The sequence below is a fragment of the Dama dama genome, chromosome 22 (genome assembly GCF_033118175.1).
Source record: "Dama dama isolate Ldn47 chromosome 22, ASM3311817v1, whole genome shotgun sequence".
Classification (NCBI taxonomy): domain Eukaryota; kingdom Metazoa; phylum Chordata; class Mammalia; order Artiodactyla; family Cervidae; genus Dama; species Dama dama.
In genome coordinates, this window is record NC_083702.1 from 10,672,184 (window position 1) to 10,690,766 (window position 18,583).

Sequence of the window (18,583 nt, forward strand, 5' to 3'; positions counted from 1 at the left end):
GGTGCGGGAAAACAGTGACGGCAGCCATGACTTACAGGGCACTTCTGTGTGCAAAGGCAGTGCTTTGGTCTTTACAAGTGTCTCATTTAATCCTCACAACAACATTTCTGTGGTGGAAGTTGTTAAAGTGATTTCACATATGAAGAAAAGGAAACTCCAATTGCTCAGGATATGAGGGACAGGCTCTGGAATCAAGCAGACCTGGGCCAGGTCTATGCCTCACTTGCCATGTGACCTTGGTCACTTTCTGAGTTTCAGTCTCCTCACCTGTAAGAGGTAATGGAATTTACTTCCCCGAAAGAGGATTAGATGGAACTCATGCATAGAAAAGAACAATGTGTAGCAAAGAGTAAGCGCTAAAAATGTTGGCTGTTACTATTTCAGACAAGAAAAAAGAAAGGAGGCAAAGAATAAGTAATTTTTTCCCCTTTTATCAAAGTGGCTTCTTTATTTCAAGGACAGAAAATAAAACTATCATTTGGGTAGCTGCTCCAGTTTTGTCCAAAATAATTTATTTGCCAGCCTTACAAAAAAAACCAATATGTTGGCAAGAGAAAAAAAAAATGTCCTGTGGGAGCAGGCAAGCCTCTGCTTCCTTCCGGCGGCTCCCCTGGGACCCTGCCAGAAAGCAGGGAGGTGGCTGAGGGGCCCTTGAGGCCCAGGGTGATCCAAGAGGAAAAGGTCTGGAAGTGGAGGACTGTCCTGAGTCCTTCTTGCCGTGGGGGCCGACCCAGCGGGCACCAAGGCACTTTAGGCAAAGGCTGGAGGCCCCCGCCCCCTTGGGAGGGGTGAGGGCTGTGTCCTAGGAGGATGAGGTGGGAGGAAAGGGGTGCTGAGGGGTGTCGTGGGGGAGCTGTGGGCTCAGTTGGTCTCTGAGGCGAGGCTCCTGGGCCGGGCCTGAGGGGGGATGACTGGGGCAGTGGGGGCCCTGCCTGCAGCCTCAGGGGCCTCTCCCTCCTCAGTGGCCACCCCCAGGTCCACATGTGCAGGCGAGCTCAGGCTGACTGGGCTGAGAGAGGCCGGACCTGGGGAGGCCGGGCTGGGGGAAGCTGGTGAGCGCCGGCTCTGACGCTGGGCAGGCTGGGGGGCAGTGGGAGGCAACGGGGGTGGCACCGTGGGAGCCCGGAGGCTGCTGCCAACCAGACGACGGGGCAGAGCCCGAGGGGTCACAGGGCTGCCAGAGCCAGGGGGCAGGGGTGGTGCTGGAGGGGAGCTGCGGGTGCTGGAGACCTGGGGGGGCGGCATGGTGGGCCTGGCAGGTGCTGGGCGCTTGGCTGTGGAGGAAGGAAAGGGGTGGTTAGGCATCTATACTGCCTGGGGCAAACCCCCAAGCTTGATGCCACTGCAAGAACTTTTATCTGCTGTCCCTTCTGCCGGGAACAGGGTCCACACTGGCTGCTCATCATTCAGGCCTCTGTCCACATCTGTCCTCAGCTTGAGGGCCCCTCCCCGACCTGGCCCCAGTTACTGTCATAACTTCCAGTCATATTTTCTTCATGGGGGACTTCATGTCCTCTGAAATGATCTTGTCAGTTTTAATTTTGCTCCCTTCCTTCTTGCCTCCCTGACTAGAACGCAAACTAAGTGAGGCCATCTTCTGTCCAGCTGGCTGGCACAGCGCATGGATGGCACAGAGTAGGTGTTTGGTACATATTTGTTGAATAAAGAAATGCCACCTGTTCCACTGGCCAGCTGGGTCCTCCTCACCCCCTGCTCAGAAGCAGGGCTTCTGAGTCCCGCTCAGAAGTGGGGGTAGGGCTGCCCCACCTCAGAGTTGTCTGCATGGTCCAACCTCGCAAGGCAGCCAAGGGGCTGGATGGGGCCAGGACAGCTAGGCTCTGCTCCAAGCTCTGCATCTACCCACTGGGGGACTTGCCCCCTGGAGCCTCAGTTTCTTCATCGCTGAGATGGGGTGACAGCTTTCACTTCCCAGGGCTGCTGTGAGGATGAGCCCAGGTGATGCTATGACAGTCCTTTATCTTGTCCTCTGGTGAGCTAACATCCCATCTGTCCCCACCCCTTCCAGGAAAAGTGGCTAGAAGCCCCCTCCTGTAAGAATGGTCCCTGTGTGACCTGCTAGCTCCGGCCGGTCCAGAGCTTCCTGCTCCATCCACTGCCATCTGGGTAGAAAACTCTAGCGCCTCCTGGGCCGGACCTTTCAAGTGTCCTAGTCACCCTGGCATATTCTCCACTTGAACCCCTGACCTTCTCACCTGCCTGGCTTTAGGCCACTTCAACATGTAATTGCACCAAAGAGGCACAGAAGGAGACCACCTAACCACCACCACTGCCACTCCTTCATCCACTGTGCTTTGAAGACCCCACTTTCCTCTGCACTCCGTGATCCCAGGGCTTCTTGAGGGACTGGACTCCACTGCCCTCAACACTCACAGTCACTACTTATGGAGCATTTACTGGGTGCTGAGTATGGGCCAGGCAGCCCCATTTAATTCTCTAAATAGTTTCAAGGTAGGTGCGGTTATTGTCCCATTACACAGAGGAAGAAGCTGAGGCACAAACAGGTGAAGTCACCTGTTCAAGATCATAGAGCTGGAATCTGATCTCAGAGTGTCAGGCAGCAAACCCAGGCCCTAGCCCCCTGGATTCCATGCCTCCCCTGGCTGTCTGAAAACTGGGACAGTATGAGATTATTGATCCCTCTCACTGCCCACCCTCTGCCCCTTCTCCTCCCATGGCCAACTCACTCCTCCGAGCCATCTCCTCTGCTGGGGTGGCCGCCTCTGGGGGGCTCCGACTGACCTTGGGGGAGGTTGGTCTGTGGGGCGCCTCGGACTCTGCCCTGCAAGGGAAGGAGAGGGTCAGGGTCAGCCATGGCATCTCCCAGAGGTCTCCAGGCATCCAGGGGTGTCTCTCAGCCAACAGGCTGAGTCTGGGTCCTCCTGGAGCTGTTCCCCACCACCCTGGGCCGGGCCTGGGGTCTGACAAGATCCTCTAGCATTGGCCAGAGTCTGCATCCACTGAGCCCCGGCTGCTGTGTGCTACTGTGACAGTGTCCACGGTCCCCCATGTGGCCAGGATGGGGGCAGAAAGGCTCAGCTCTCAGCCTCCATGCCACCTGCTTTTAAAAGTAATTAACTTGGCCGGGTTGGATCTCAATTGTGGCACTCGGGACCTTTCGTTGTGGTGCACGCACTCTTGAGTTGTGGCTCACAGGCTCAGTCAACTCTGGGGCATGTGGGATCTTAGTTCCCCAACCAAGGATTGAACCCATGCGCCCTGCATTGCAAGGTGGATTCTTAACTACTGGACTACTAGGGAAGTCCCAGCCTCCATGTGATCTTCATGGGATGTTTCGACCACTAGAAGCCACAGAGCGGATGAGAAGCAGAGGAAGCCATGGCTCATTCCTGGCTCTGCTTTATTGGCTACTCCTCGGGGAGGCCCTTCCTGACCGCTGCTTTCTTGATCCCTGTTCCCTACTTGACCACCCGGCCCTGTTCTACTGTTCTTCGTAGCACGCATAACGGGCTGACATTATGTTGGTGTTCTGGTTGATTCTGTCTCCCACCCCTTGGAATGCAAGCCCTAAGGGCAGCATGTGTCTGTCTTCTTCATCTAAGGAAATTCACGTTCTGGGCCCCAGCAGTCTGTGATAACTGAACAATACCCACTGGGTAAGGAGGCAGTATGCCACCACGCAGCCCTTCTTCCAGTTTAAAGGATCAAAGAGAAGACTGGAAAGTATGGTATTTACAAATTCCAAAAGGCTCAGTTCTCTAAATCTCCAGGACCTGAAACAGTGCCTGGCACAGAGTAGGTATTCAGTAAAGAGCTATATAAGACAGCAGGGAACACATCAGAGGCTGAGAAGAATATGCCTGAGTCCTACCCACTCCAAACTGGGAAACCTGGTATTTGGGAGGAAAATATAATAATTCTATTTCCTAAAATGCTCTTGGATGCCCTGAGAGATAGTGCTTCTGGCTGGGCATCTTCGGGCCAGGACGGGGCCCTTCGTACCCGTCAGTCCTTACCTTTCCTTGGTAGCCACTGAGGCTGGGACAGCAGCCGGGGTGGGTGGGGGAATCGATGGAAGCTCCTCAGAAGCCGGCATGTCGCTGACCTTGTCCTGGGGGGCAGGCGCTGAGAACAGGCCCGACACATTGAAGTTGATATCTGCAGACAGAGGGGGCAGGTCTGAACTTTCAGAGCTTCCACTGGCCTCTCCACCCCGGCAGGCATCAGGACCACTTTCCCTTTCTCCTGATGTTATCTAGACTGTGTTTCACCTTTCTACGCCCAGGTGGGCCTCACAGCAATCCCACAAAGCACACACAAGCATCCCCATTTTACAGATGAGAAACTGAGGCTCAGGGGGAGAAGCCATTTCCTCCAGGCCTCCTGGTGAGTTTGCAGGGCTGCCAGGGACTGAAACGGAGTCTGGAGGGCGCCAAGTTGGGTGGATCGTTCACAAAGACAGGAGTTTTACCTCCAGGAAAGAGGGTGTCAGTGTTCTGTATCAGAGCCTCAACCACGCCTACCACCTGGATGGATGAGACCGAGGCTGCATCCAGCTGGGCCAGGTCCCTGGGACAAAAAGAGAGCCAAAGTGAGTCATCATTTAGCAAAGTCGAGTGACCCCAACTCTCTGGGCCTGTGCTGGGTGCTGGGGACACAAGGATCAATCCTTTCGCCATCCGTGGCCGGGTGAATTACAACCCCTCACATATCACACTTTACAGTTTATAATACATTTCTCTATTTATTATCTCATCAAATTCCCAAAGAAAAAATTCTCAATGTTTGTCTAGTTTCTCTCCAACTTACAAATAAAGAAATGAAGGTCCAGAGTGACTTTATAAGGTTCATCCCTGGAAGGTTGAAGGGGGTGAGGCTAGAACCAGATCTCTGGCTCCTGCAACAGGCCACCAAGCATCCCATTAAAGCCATTACCCAGAATGTCTATCTCTGAAGCCCTGTGGGGTCCATGATCCCATGATCCTCACAGCAGCCTTGACAATAGAAGTTGCTCAACCCACTCCAAGGATGGAAAAACTGGGGCCCAGGGGAAAAATAAGCAGATGTTGAAATGGGGGGGCAAGAGTGCCACCTTCCCCCAATCCACAGCCCCTCACCCTTCTTTCTCAGGGGGCCACAGCAGGTTGGGCCCCAGGACAATGGCGATGTTGCTGGGTGTCATCTTGTTCACCTCCTGCTCCTCAGCCAGCTGCGCTAGGAACTTCATCAGATACCTGGGGGGTGGGAAGGAGGCTTGGACCAGTGGCCAGATGTCTTAGGCCATGAATACCCATGGATGCCCCCAAGACCTGAGACCTTCTCAGCCCAGGGTTTCCAAAGAGCAGCAAAGACACCACATGGGATATTTAAACATTTTTTTACTAGTTACACCAGCCGACCTACTGAACACCACCTCCATTGCAGGCACTAAGTTGCAAACCCCCCAGCCGCCCTACAGAGCTGGGACTGTTATGTTCCATGTCTTCCACTTGAGGGCGCCAAGGCACAGAGAGTTAAATTGCTAGGGCAGGACCACAGGGTGACAGAAGAACGATCTAAAGCCATTGGGTGGGGTGGCATCAGGGTTCAAGCTATATGTTCAGTTCAACGTCTAGTATTAAAAACACATGGTTAATATATCAAAGCTATATTTTCAGAAATATTGCCTAGTAGAAGGGGGGAGGACTCCAGCCCAGGGCCCTGAAGGGCCAGCTGGGCTTTGGCTGGGGAGGCTAGGGAGGAGGGGGGTGGTAGGGGTGGTAGGTGGGGCTACCTGAGGTTGCTGAGGTTCTCGTGGGGCAGACGGCTGCACACCTCCTGGAGGGCCTCCAGTCGGGCTCCTGGCTCCTTCAGGCTGGGGAGGAGGAAAGACCGGGTGAGCCTGTCCTGAACAGCCTATCTGCAGCCTAGTCCTCCCCAGCACACGCCCCTCATCCTTACCTGGCTGCCTTCATCCAATCGTCATAGAGGTCAAAGGTCATCAGGGGCTCTGGCAGCTCGCGCAGGTAGGACTTAAGGGCACCTGGAGTGGTGGCAGGGACTCAGACTCAGCCCCCAAAGCCCCCACCTTTACCCCCAGTGCCTGGCTCTCTCCATGTTAGGAACCTGTAGCTCTTGTTCATACTAACATGTCTAGGTCTAACCCTGATGCTGAAGCTGAAACTCCAATACTTTGGCCACCTGATGTGGAGAACTGACTCATTTGAAAAGACCCTGATGCTGGGAAAGATTGAAGGCAGGAGGAGAAGGGGACAACAGAGGATGAGATGGCTGGATGGCATCACCGACTCAATAGGCATGAGTTTGAGTAAACTCCGGGAGTTGGCAATGGATAGGGAGGCCTGGTGTGATGCAGTCCATGGGGTCACAAAGAGTCGGACATGACTGAGCGACTGAACTGAACTGAACTGAACTGAATCATTTCTTTGGGTCACAAGCGCTCTTGAGAAAATGATGAAGCCTAGTGATCTTGTCCCCAGAAAAACATACACATGTTTCAGGGGGCTGACGATGGACCCCATGTTAAGGATCCCTATGCCTGCTCAGGTGTCTTCTTGGCAGAGGATCAGGCCTTAAGCTAAACTATCACGGGACCATCTCAGGCAGCTTCAAGGGAGGGCCCTGGGGAAAGGCCCTCCACCCAGGGCTCCTTGGTGCAGGTACCTGCCACAGCGTGGGGGTCAGAGCAGAACTCCTGCAGGCTGCGGGGGTCCGAGGCCATGGTCTGCTTGAGGCGCTTTAGCACCGACGCTCCGGCGGCCAGACGGAAGAGGCCCTGCGGGGCAAGAGGGGGCAAGTGGGGGTCACGGAGGGGTTGGGGTGGGGGCAGGAACCCCTGCCTGGGAGGCCCTGGCCCACTCACGGCCCAGGGAAAGGCCTCGGGGGCCCCCTGGGCTGGTGGGCAGAGTGAACACCACCGTGTCCGTGGCTCCTCTCGACTCTCAAGGTCTAGGATTCTGAACAAAACGAGAAGCCTGGGAGGAGCTGGGAAGTGATGAGGAGACTGGAGTCTAGACAGAAGTGGAGGGACAAGAGGCTCCGCAGGACTATCCTGAAGCCTAGGTCTGTCTTTGAAGTGTGATCCACCTCCTAAAGGTCTGTCCTCAGGAAAGCAGCCGATGTGCTAGCAGGACCGAGATGCATAGGAAGGATAAGGGCAGCATGGGGCTGTGACTCATGTGGCTTCCCCGGCTTCTCCACCAACCTTCTCACCTGCCACTGGGCACGCCTACCCACTGGCCTCTGTCTACCTCTTGCAAAATGGAGCCAATTTTGCAAGAGGTAGGGTTTGCAGAAATGGAGGGCTCCCTGCAAGGTTTACTGGGGTAATGCAACAGAGCAAGGAGTGCACAGGGTTGACAGCACAGGGCCCGGTCCATGTGAGCATCACTAAGGGGGAGGTGGCATCAGTTCAACCGCAGGAGGCCACGCCTTTTCTTGGCAGCTGGGCGCTAATGGTGGGATTACACCCCAGCACAGGCATGGGCGGGAGGTGTGGGCCCAGGCAACGTGTGGGAGGGGTGGGACGGGATGAGGGGCCCGTGCTCCTTCCCCACCTGCCCCAGCGAGCCCCACCTCTTCCTTCATGCCCTCAGAGAGCAGCATCATGACGCAGGCCTCGATGGGCAGGGCGATGTCCCGGCCCAGCTCTCGGAGGTGGGTTCCCAGAGGCACCCCATACACCCTGGAGAAGGGGGCGGCCGTCATCGAGGGGGAGGGGTCTGCAGGGACGAGATAGATCAGCGGCCCAGGGTCCTCCCACCCCTGAGCAGCCAGGTCAGGGGGCTTCCACCTCCCTCCTGACCACCCACAGGATACATCCTGAAACCATCCCATACATCTCTCCAATCTGCCCACCTCCACTGCCTCCACCCCAGCCCAGGCCTCCGTCACTTCCCTTCTGCCTACAGGTCTCCATCCTGCCCCTTCATTCTATCCTGCATGCAGCCGCCAAAGCAATCTCTCCATCATAACTCTCATTGAGCCCTCCCCTGGACAGAACTCATCCTAGGCTCCCCAGTGCCTTTCGGGATGGAGTGCAAGCTTCTTAACAGGCCCTGAGCAGGGTGGGGGACAGGGGTCAGGTCCCCACCTGTTTGGCTGTGGTTCTCCTTCAGCTCAGCCAGGGCGGTGTCCAGTGAGCTCAGAGACTTGCGATGGTAATCTGCCTGAATCTCCATGAGCTGTGGGGACAAGGGGGAACTGAGGGAAGCTCAGTCTCCCCCAGGGGCCACAAATGCAGACCTTTCCCTCCCACCACCTTGTGGGAGATCTCAGTGGCCCCTGAGCTCCGGGTGGCTGGAGCCTGGTCTTGGACTCACGTGGATGAAGTAGTTGGCATAGGTGTCCTCCTTAGTGGCAAAGTGGTACAGGTCGGCCAAGTACTCGTCCTTGGGGACAAAGAGAGCAGGGCTTGTACCAGGGAGGCTGGGGCCTGCTGGGGAAGCTTGGTGCGGGTAGAGGTTTGCCCAAGTTGTACGGGAAGGTCGGAGTCCACTCTGCTCTCGCTCTGCCAAGGTTTGCTATTGGGCCAGCCCACGGGAACCCCTCCAAACCCTTGAGGGGCTCTTCTGTTCCTCTTCTGTGTCCACATATCCTCAACCCAGTGCTCTGTATCACTCACCACTCTTTCATTCACTCACCTTTCATTCATTCACTTAGCCAACACGCCAAGATTCTCCCCTCGTGCCCTCCTCCCCGCCCCCTCCTGCCCAGGTGTTACAGGCATGATACGGACAGAAGCAGCTACCAGGTCACGGCTGAGTACACACACCCCGGAGCCTGGCAGCCCAGATCCAAATCCTGGCTCGCCTGCTTCCTAGCCACGTGGTCTGGGGCAAGTCGCGTCACCTCTCGTCACCTGTGAAGTGGGGACGGCACCCACCCCCGCCACCCGCACATCCAGGAAGCCGCCACTGCCCCTCACCTTGCACTGCTCCACCTTCCTCTTCAGCTCCTCCTCCTCCTCCTTCAGCGTCTCCACCTTGTTGGCTGTGGTGGTGTGGCTGCCCGGGCCGCTGCCCAGGCCCTGACCGCTGCCAGAGTTCTTAGCCGCCTGACTGAGCCTGGGGAGCATCCCAAGGTGGGATGGTCACTGTCCCCATGTCCAGGGCCAAGTGCCCCTCCATCGGCCCGACCCCACAGGATTCTGGGGGTTGACAGACATAAATCCCAGGGCGGCACAGGTCTGGGGTCTCGGCTTGGCGCGGGCACAGCTTTGGGGCGCCCCCTGGTGGTGGGCTCGGTGATCCTAGCCACACACCTCCAGAGTGGAGGGTGGAGGCCCTCCAGGGTTCTTGGAGGGTTGTTGATGGCTGTCCCAGGTTTTGGGGTTACCTCCAGCTGGCACAAGCACGTGCACAGAGGCCCCCTCGCATGCACCATCACCATATGTCTTCCTAAGCCCCAGGTGTGTGCACAAGGACACACACTGTACCCCTAAGCACCCTGCAGTATCCTCCTAGTGGGGGAGGGGTCTTGAACCTCTGTGGCCACATCTGTAGGCTGACCTAGGCGTGAACCACCCTCCTTGAGACTGTGGCTCCCACCTGCTCTTGAGCGTGTTCCAGTCAGACACCAGCTTCTGCAGGCTTTTCTTGTGCTTGAGGATGGCTGGCAGCTCCTCCTGGGGGCAGGTGTGGGTAGGAGGTGGGGGTGGGGGTTCAGCAGGCTGAAGAAGCGGGGGCTGGGGGAGCTGGGGGCAGAAGGTGGGGAGGGGGTCACCTCGCTTAGCCGGCTGAGCGGCTGCAGTACGTCCCTCTCCAGGGTCATCTCAAACTCGGCCAGGATGCGGGCCAGCTGGTTCTGAATGACACAGCTCATCTCCAAGGCCTTCCTGTGGATACAGAACCCAGTGGGCCCGGGCTCCCACAGCTCCTCACCCCTTCTCTGGAGAGACTGAGGGCCTCCTCCCTCCCTATCACCTCCTGTCTCTTCTTTTTTTCAAAATTCTTTTGACCATGTGCATGGCATGTGGGATCTTAGTTCTCAGACCAGGGATCGAACCTGCAGCTCCTGCATGGGCAGTGTGGAGTCTTAACCACTGGACTATCAGGGAAGTCCCGACCTCCTTCTGTTCTGTCTCTCCATCTTCACCGAACCCAATGCCCTCCCAGACCTGGCTACCCTCACTGCCCTGGACACTTTCCAGCCCAGGACTGCTCCCCAGCCTGGTCATCCATCCACGGCGGGTGCCCTCTCTGACCGGGACCTTCTCCCAGCCCAGATCCCTCCTCGGCATCTCCAGCTGAGGGCTGAGGGCCCTGTCCGTGCTCACCCCATGCTGGAATCGGGGTCCAACTCCTTGAAGCTCTCGGCCATCGTGGTGGACAGAGCCATGAGGGGAAGCTTCTTCTGCAGGGAGGGGCAGGGATGGCTGTGAGCACGAGTGCACATGCTTGCTGGCTGCCCCCTCCCAGAAGCCACTTGAATGGGCAGGAAGGAAAGCCCAAGTCCTGTCACTGGATGGAACACTGAAGACAGCGCACATGGAGCTCGCCTGAGGTCCACGCACAGTTAAAGGGAGAGTGGGGAGCCAGGAACACAGCCTCGGAGTGGACCCTTACCCCTGCCGCAGGGCCTCTGTTGCTGACCTAGCTTCTGAGGAATTCAAAACTCTCCATGGCTCCCTATTGCTCTGGCCATACTGAATGGTTGTCTGATTATAAAACATGCCTCCCACGTCCCTAGCTAGTGTTGTGAGGAGCACCACCAGTTTAGGTCAGGGAGACCAGAGTTCAAATCTCGGTTTCGCCACGTACTAGCTGTGTGACCTTAAACGAGTCACTCTACCTCTCCATCTCCACTTCCTCCTGCAGACAGTGCTAATAAAGGCAGCTTCCTCCATGGCTGTTGTCGGCATTCAGTGAGGCAAGGCACGGACATATCTTAGCAACTGACTAGCCATAATCAGTCCATAAATACTGGCTGCTGATTAATACTAGTGAGTAACACAAAATCCAGTTCAAATGCCGCTTCCTTCAGGAAGCCCTCACAGGCTGCCCAGTGGAAAGCACCTGCTCGGTGCTGACTGGACAGAGAAGTTCAGGTGGTCAGGGGCCTGGCTTTGGTGCAGAGGATTGGCGCTGAGGAGGCGGGGTCAAGAAGGGGAGGGGAAGAAATAGGACCTCATGAGTGAGGGGCCGGAAGGGCCTTGGGACAGAGCAACCTCCACCCCCTTGGTGCCAGAGACTCAGACTAGCAGGGAGAACCCAGCCCCGACCTCACTGTCCCACTGGACCGAGATGTCCTGCCCAGGCCCCTCCTCGCTGGGACCCCCACTTACCACCCGCTTGTCCATTTCCGCCCCGCTCTGGCCCTGCAGACAGGCCTGCAGCCGTTTGTGGACATTGTGGGCTGCTCGCTTAGCTGGCTCCAGCCGCTGCTCCACCTGGGAGGAGGTCCGGGGGTTACAGATCATGGGGGGCTGTCATCCCCCATGCCCCACTGCCTTCTTCTCCCCCAGAGCAGAAACTATCTTTCTCTCGCTCCTCTTGGGGACCCCATGGCCAACAGCGTGGGAATGACTCAACTCGACGCCCCCACTGGCATCCCCGCCTGGGGCCTCTGAAGACAGCCTGTATGGACCTGCCCTGCCACCCGCTGCCGGACCAGGCACGTACCTGCTGCAGGTCCTCACCCAGGAACTCTGCAGTCTCCGGGGTGCTGTGGTGGGGAGAGAGCTTCTGCTGAGCGGGCCCAAGTTAGGAAACCCCCTGCCTCCTCCTGCCCCCCTCCCCAATCAGGGCACCTAAACCCCAGTTCCTCCCAGTGCCCCTCCCAGTCAGGCCGCCCTGGGTGGCCCGCCTGCTCAATCCCAGTCGGAACACATTCCGTGGGGGCGGGAATGGGATACTGGGCTTTTTCCTCCTCCACCCAGGGCTGTGTCCTGAGACAGGGCGGACGAAACTGAAGTGGGGACTGGAGGAGTCTCTCTCTTCTGCTGACCCGGGGAGAGGAGGGTTGGGCTGGCCCCAAGAACGGGAAGTGTGCAAGCTCAGACTCCCGAGCTGCGGGTCACACAGGACTCTGGACTGTGGTGGCCGGCAGGGGCCCAGGACATGTGCGCACACTGCGGCTCAGAGAAAGGTGGCCTAGCTGCCCACGCTTGCACAGGCATCTGTGCGGGTCTGTGGATACCTGGTCCCTTCCCCTGGGGGGACCCCTGCCCAGCGCAGGGGTAAGAGGAGAGAAGGCAGGCTCTGGGAGCTCCCTATATTTCCGGCCTCCACCCCACCAGCCCAGAGGTTTGTGGACTTGGGGATGTTTCCACCTGAGGCTATGAAAAGCAGAAGCAAGACAGAGAAACAGGAGGCCTCCAGGCTGGCGGTGGCAGGAAGAGGCGCAGGGCAGGACAGGGGCAAGCCCCTCCTTCCATTGCTGCCTGGACCCTATGTCTTCTGCTTCACCCAGGTCTGGGTCCCTGAGCAACCCTCACCTCCCCGGGGCAACCAGAGATGGTTAACATCCCCATTGTACAGAGAGGACAAGTGAGGTCGGGGAGGACCATCCACTTGGGGGCTCCTAGAGACAGAGAAGACCCAACATCCTTGATCCTCCTCCACCCACCCTCCAATGAGAGCTGGGGGTTCCCCTGCCCCAAAGGCCAGGGCCCGCTCCTCCTGCTTTGGAGGTGGGGGTGGCTTTCGGAGGAAGGAGGAGAGGTGGCCAGTCCAGCTGGTGGTGGCTGTCCAGCTCTCCTCGGCCTCCCCAGAGTCCTGCCCGGGTGAGGATGGGGCTGGGAGGAAGGAGTTGACACTCACCGTCCCAGGCTGCCCGTGTGGGCCAGTTGCCGCATGCGATGCAGCTGCCTCTTCATCATCTTGGGGGCGGGCTGGAGGCCGCGGGGTCACGGTGGGGGTCGAGGGCCCGGCAGCCCCCGGCCCAGCCTGCCTCGGCCCGCGGCGCCTCTCTCGCCCCGGATGGGTGGGCGGCGCTCCTCGCTTCCTGGGCCAGCCGCGCTCTAGCTGCGGCTCGCTCTCTCCTCCCCCGCTGGCGACTCCGCCCCCGGCCCCCAGGTCACTCCTCTCTCCCAAGTTTGTTTTCTCGCACTTTTCGCGCCTTCCGGGCCCCTCCAGGCCACCCCCTCGCCGGTCCCGGCGAGTGTGGGTCTGCCGGCCGTCCGGCGATCCACAGGTTGTGTACGCGGCCCCTCCTCCCCGCTCCGCCCCGCCCAGCCCCGGTGGCGGGAAGCAGGTAAGCCCGTTCCTGCCACCGCGCCTGCTCGGCTTGGCTTCCTGGGTTCCTGCCCCACCCACTGGCCTGCGGGCCAAGGTATAAATAACCTCGGCACCCTCTTTAAAAGAGACACAGGGTTCCATGCTTAGCAGTCAGAGGCCAAGAACAGGTCCATCCGGGCTTCCCAAAAGGATGCTGTCCTACCACTCATTTCCCAAAGGACCCCCTGGCCACCTGGAGCCAAAGGTCAGCCTCCTCTCCCCTGCTGGAAGATGATTGGACGCTTTGGCGTCCTGGGGCCACCTGGCCGCGGTGTGCCTTCGGACCAGTCCATGGAACTCTGGCCTCACTGCCTCTAATGGCCTGTGGGTCAGCTGTCCTGACCCTGCCCACCTAGAAAGGTGGACGAGATACCCCTGCCTGCTCCTGCAGCACCCATGTTTCTGCTCCCATCGCCCTTCATGGGGGTGCCCACCTTCCTTCAGCCACGGCAGACCCTCTCAGAGCAGCTCGCTACCACCCTGCTCTCTTCCGGCCTCAACATGGAGTTTCCTCCATCTATGAAGTCCCTTCTTTGGGAGGACTTCCTCAGCCCTGACTTCTTGTGAGGCAGGGATTTGGCTGATGCTCTGACCTCCCCAAACTCAGTAGTAGTTATTTCTTTGACCCTCCACCCAAAACAGACTTGGACATACAGTAGATGCTCCATGCATGTGGGCTCAGTCACTTTTCAGTCATGTCCAACTGTTTGCGACCCAATGGGCTGTAGCCCAGCAGGCTCCTCTGTCCATGGGATTCTCCAGGCAAGAATACTGGAGTGGGTTGCCATGTCCTTCTCCAGGGAGATGCTCCATAACTGCTAGTAAACTCAAGATGAGCGCCTTTGGGAAACACTAGGCTCTCCTTACTCTGAACCTCTGCACCCGTTGGGCATCAAGAGCTCTGAGGGTGGGGGGGCGGGGGCCTGAGGTAGACTGGCTGACTCACTGCTCTCTGTCTTGTTAGAGCTTCCGTTCACTTTGAGGGTTACTCGAGCACCTACTACTGTGTGTGAGAGGGCAGACTGGGGACTTCTGAGAGGAGAGCCTCCGATTTGGAATCTTGACACATTCCCAGTTCCCAGCATGGGCCCTGGCACACAGTGGGCATGCGCTGGACACTGGCTGCCCCTCCACTCTCCAGAGGGAGAGCCGGCAGGCCCTAGCAAGGTGGGGACGGACTGCGAAGGGAAGCTGAATATGGAATCCTGGCTGGAAGTTGGGAGGTTGTTGGATCAAAGGCTCAGGCCAGGATGAGGGGATCAATCCCAGGCTAGGTTTCCTTGCCCACTTCCCTTCTCCCAGATGGAAGGCCCCCTAGGAGGGGATTCTCGAGGAAGGCAGGGCTTGACAAATGCCTTGATGGAAAGAGACATCAGAGTCCAGTGTAGACTTGGCTTCTTAAGATGTGGGGCTGCTCTTTGCAATGTCCGGGTTCTAGTTCTAGCCTCTCCACCTTCGCCACTGGACTTCATGGTGACTCAGTTTCCCCTGTCTCTGCAGTGGTTGCAACCAGCTATGTGCAGAATTAGGAAACAGAAGACTCCCGAGACAGCAACTTGACACCAGGTGCCACTGTCCTGGCATCTGGGAAACTTCCAGGCTACGTGGGGTTCCCACCCTGTTCCAGCCTTGCCTTTGGCCCAGACCACACTGGCCTGGACTTGATCACTTCCCCAGCTGTTCTGAAGGGCCTTGAGGGCAAGTCCTGGCTTGTACCTCTGTCCTTCCTAGTTTTGCCTGAGCCTGAGCCCCCAGCTCCAGCTTGAGGAGGGTTCAGTCCCTGTGGACTGTAGCAGCAGCTGCTGTGGAAACAACTGAGCCGTATAATCAGGCCACGTGAACTCTGAGCCTCCCCTCTGGGCTTCAGACTCCCCTCCAACCAAAGCCAAGAGCCTTTGCAGGAAGGGCACCTGGCTCTTCTGTGTCCAGCCTGGGTGGCACTGACATACCTCTTAGCTGGGTGAGGGGTATATTTTAGGGTATATTTAAGCTCGAGCACACTCAGATCATCAACAATCAAATAAAGGTTTGAAGCCCTTGTAGTTGGAGCATAAGCTGTTCCTTCAAAGGATGTTGTCATCAGAGACTTTCAGACACAGAGGTTTCAATCTGTGAATGTTGAGATCATAGTTTTAGAACTGCATACGTGGGACCACAGAGGTCACCAGCCAATGACTTGCTGGAGTGTCCTCCTGACGAGGGCCTGCGTCTTGTCTGGCTCACGCTGAATTCAGGGGCTGAACAACGTGCCACAGTCACAGGAGCTCAACAAACAGCCAACTTGAATGGCAAGTGAAGACATTGCATCAATGGACATTTATTTCCAGCCCAGAGATGGCAGGAACAGAGCTTACTGGTGTGGACAGAGCTGGATAGCTGGGCTCAGCCTCTCACTAGCAGGGTGACCTGAGCTGAGGCAGTTCACTTTCTTGAGCCTTTGCTCACTTGAGGATAATAATAGCATCTACCTGATAGGGTGTTGTGTTAAATAAATTGATATGTAAAATGCATTAAGACAGTGCCTGACCCTGTTTATTATTCAGCCTGCAAAGTCAGGAATGGAAAGATCCTTTAACCCCCATTCCTGCCTCAGTTGCCCCCTTGCCCTCTGTGTCCTGCTAGGTGGGAACAATGGCACTTATTGTCAGATACTTCTAGCACCTTCTCCAGTGAGGTTGGGATCATGGGGTTTTATAGGTGAGTAGACCCAGGCTCCTGGCCCACGTCCCTGGCCGGCTAAATGGTAGAAACCAAGTTAGGAAGCAGATTCGACAGGCTCCAAAACAGCCACGTGCTCTCCTGCTGCGCCAGATGGCACTGCCTGGAGACTCCAGAAATGCTGGTCCCTGCCCGCCCCCGCCTCCCGCCTTAATCCCCGTGGCTGCTTCAGGAGGCTCAGCAGCTTCAGTGCAGATTGTCTGCAAAAACCTGCGACGGCCTGGGAAGCGCCCGCTGCTGAAGCTCCAGCAGGATGTGGGCAGGAAGGCCAGTGGCTGGCGTCGAGGTGGTGGTAGCAGGGGTCAGCGGTGGGGCCACAGAACCGAGCAAAAACATCCCCTTTTAGACACTTGACAAAGTGTTTGTGGCCGGATCGGTGCTGCCCTCCATGTGGAGGCTTTTGCCTGGAGCAGCTAAGCGGGTGGCCATCATTTCTGCGGTTCCAGAAATGTCCTCAAGCCAAAAGGACCTCCCAGGAAATCCTGGGTGGAGCTGGGGCAGGGACACACCACAGTCCGGACAGCCCTGGAGAGCGTGTGCCCTCAACCCTGGCCCTGGGGGACAGCACTTGCCAGTGGTGAGGAGGGTGGTGATGTGCAGTCAGGGTGGTCACCTCCCAGGACTGCTGGTCACATTTGGGCCCTAACATGTGCCCTTGGGCACTAGATAAGCTCCCCAAGCCTCAAGTTTCTTACTTTCACGGGGCTGGAGGGAGGGGCTGCTTGCTCCAGGCCTAGCGAGGCACCAGGTTAGGCCGGCTTCCCTCTTATCTACCTTGCTGGCCTGGAACCCTGCCAGGGGGCCTGTGGAGGATGCGGGCAGGGGCATCAGGGAACAGCAGAGACAGGCTCTCTGGGTGAGTGGTGGCCTCTGGCTCTCTTGGCTGCTATGAAGGGATGAGCAGTGTCCTGTGCTTGCTCTTAGGAAAGCAGCTGCCTCCAGCCGCACAAAAAGAAGTGGAAGTGTGGCTTTGAGACCTGGGAAGTCCCACTGCTCTTGGGGTGGAGGTGGGGGTCACCCTTGAGGAGGCACAGAATACTTCCTTGTGTCCCCCTCTCCCAGCCTGAGGGCTCCAGAGCCTCTGGACTTGTCTAGATTGACACCCTGTATTTGGGGATGATGCAACAGGTGGTGGAAGCAAAGGGCCCCCTCCTCTGATTAGAGCACCCCAGCTGGCCCCTCAGACAGATGCAGGCTCATGGGACACCTCCAGTCCACCTGCAGCTCCCGGTGGCCATGCTCCTGGCTCAGGGGTCTGACATGACAGGGCCGCTCAGGAGGCACTTGGCGGGACGGACAGGCAGACAGCTGATGGGTAGACTGGATCAGGGAAGGGTGGTCCAAAAGACTGGACAGATCTCCTTGTCCCTGTGGTCACTGGAAGTCGACGGCCGGGGGGCCCTTTGGCCCAAGGATTCTACAGAGGGGCCTTACAGCTCACTGGGTCCCTCCCACCTTTTCAAACAAGGAACCTAAAGGCCAGAGAAAGAAGCACCTTCTTCAAAGTCACACAGCCAGCCAGAGGTCCCAGGCTGGCAGTCACGCTGGCGCCCAGGCCCACAACCACCCTTCCATGGCCTGTGGAACACATGCTTCTGAAGGGAGTTTCTGGGACCCTAGGGGCATGCTACAGGGAGCAGGGTTTTGTCTCATGTAAAATAACATGCTTCTTAAAAGAACATTCCAAGGAGAGATTATCTTTCTGAGGCATCGTTTAAATGTTAGGCAGACTCCTGCCCAGAGAGTAGGGAGGCGAACAGGAAGGAGGCCAGGAGCCTGAGGTCAGGGTGTCTGCAATGTGGGATGGTGGTCACACCAGGCGGATCTGACAGGAGGCTCCCGATTGTGAGGAGCTGGAGATGCCGACTCAGAGGCCTTGCTCCCTCTCCTGTACCCTCGACAGCACGCCCTTCCCGTGGAGAAGCCCTTGCCCTGTGCGTCCAGTGTCGGCTGGCACAGAGAAGAGCCCTCATTTGCTGAATGGAGAAGAGCACACAGGCTGGGCTGGCCTCCAGCCCTTCCCAACAGTATGTACATGACGGTGTTCAGCGCCCAAATTCAGACTTGGGAAACACTGGGTTAGACAAAAGTGAAAACTCTTCAAAGCACAACTCCCATCTTCCAGGAAAGAGAAGTGGCGGGCAGGCTTCCCCAGATGTCTGTGAGCTGAGCGCAGAGGGAACGGAGAGCCGGCTCCCCGCCACGGGGCAGGCCCCTGGCCACGCCTTTCAACGGCTCTCCTGCACGTTGGTTGGCTCCCTCGGCTGCCAGTCTCTAGGCCACGCCCCAGGCCAGGACCCCAGCCTCCCAGTGAAGAGAAACACCCCGAAATCACAGGGGGAGTGTGCTGTCCCTGGGAATGGCAGGGGGCCCTGCTCGAGGCCCCTCGGCCTCTGCAGAAAGAGGCTGCGGTTGGTGGTGCCTGCGCCTTGGGAGCAGCCTCTGGCAAGGAGGAGAAGCTGAGGCAGGGGCCTCGGATGATGCTGCGCTGCAGTTGTGTTTTCGGGCTGAGCGCAGCAAGAGGAAGTAGTGAGTGGCCAGGGGCCTCCCCTTCAGTGTCTGCGGCAGCTGGGGCTCCTGGCAGGCCCAAGCAGCCACTCACTTCCAGCTGGGATGGCTCTGGGCCCCCCACAGCCCCCCGGGTCCTCTCTGGTGACTCAGCAGTGGCC

At 57.8% G+C, this 18,583-nt stretch overlaps 1 protein-coding gene across 3 annotated transcripts; it reads right to left on the minus strand.

Moving 5' to 3' along the window:
- Positions 1 to 415: 415 nt before the first annotated feature.
- SH3BP1 (SH3 domain binding protein 1) lies at positions 416 to 12,949 on the minus strand. Of its 3 annotated transcripts, none has more exons than XM_061124595.1 (18): positions 12,741 to 12,949; positions 11,601 to 11,643; positions 11,264 to 11,368; positions 10,256 to 10,332; positions 9,703 to 9,814; positions 9,528 to 9,604; positions 8,906 to 9,044; positions 8,301 to 8,369; positions 8,072 to 8,162; positions 7,555 to 7,700; positions 6,643 to 6,754; positions 5,920 to 6,001; positions 5,753 to 5,833; positions 5,097 to 5,213; positions 4,451 to 4,548; positions 3,996 to 4,137; positions 2,706 to 2,800; positions 416 to 618 (listed from the first exon to the last, which is right to left on the minus strand). In XM_061124595.1, the coding sequence occupies exons 1-18, from the start codon at positions 12,797 to 12,799 to the stop codon at positions 512 to 514; spliced, it is 1,752 nt and encodes a 583-aa protein (XP_060980578.1). In that variant the 5' UTR covers positions 12,800 to 12,949; the 3' UTR covers positions 416 to 511. The 3 variants fall into 3 exon arrangements, with proteins under 3 accessions (XP_060980578.1, XP_060980576.1, XP_060980577.1); XM_061124593.1 differs by having other exon boundaries at positions 416 to 1,274; XM_061124594.1 differs by lacking the exon at positions 416 to 618 and adding an exon at positions 1,025 to 1,274 and having other exon boundaries at positions 2,761 to 2,800.
- Positions 12,950 to 18,583: the final 5,634 nt, after the last annotated feature.

Excerpts from the sequence above, each read along its gene's own strand:
- SH3BP1 (XM_061124593.1), bottom strand. The coding sequence starts at position 12,799 with ATGATGAAGAGGCAGCTGCATCGCATGCGGCAACTGGCCCACACGGGC. Across the intron at positions 9,605-9,702 it reads CGCTCAGCCGGCTAAGCGAG|GAGGAGCTGCCAGCCATCCT; the intron begins GTGACCCCCTCC and ends ACCTGCCCCCAG. Across the intron at positions 6,755-7,554 it reads CTGAGGGCATGAAGGAAGAG|GGCCTCTTCCGTCTGGCCGC; the intron begins GTGGGGCTCGCT and ends CTTGCCCCGCAG.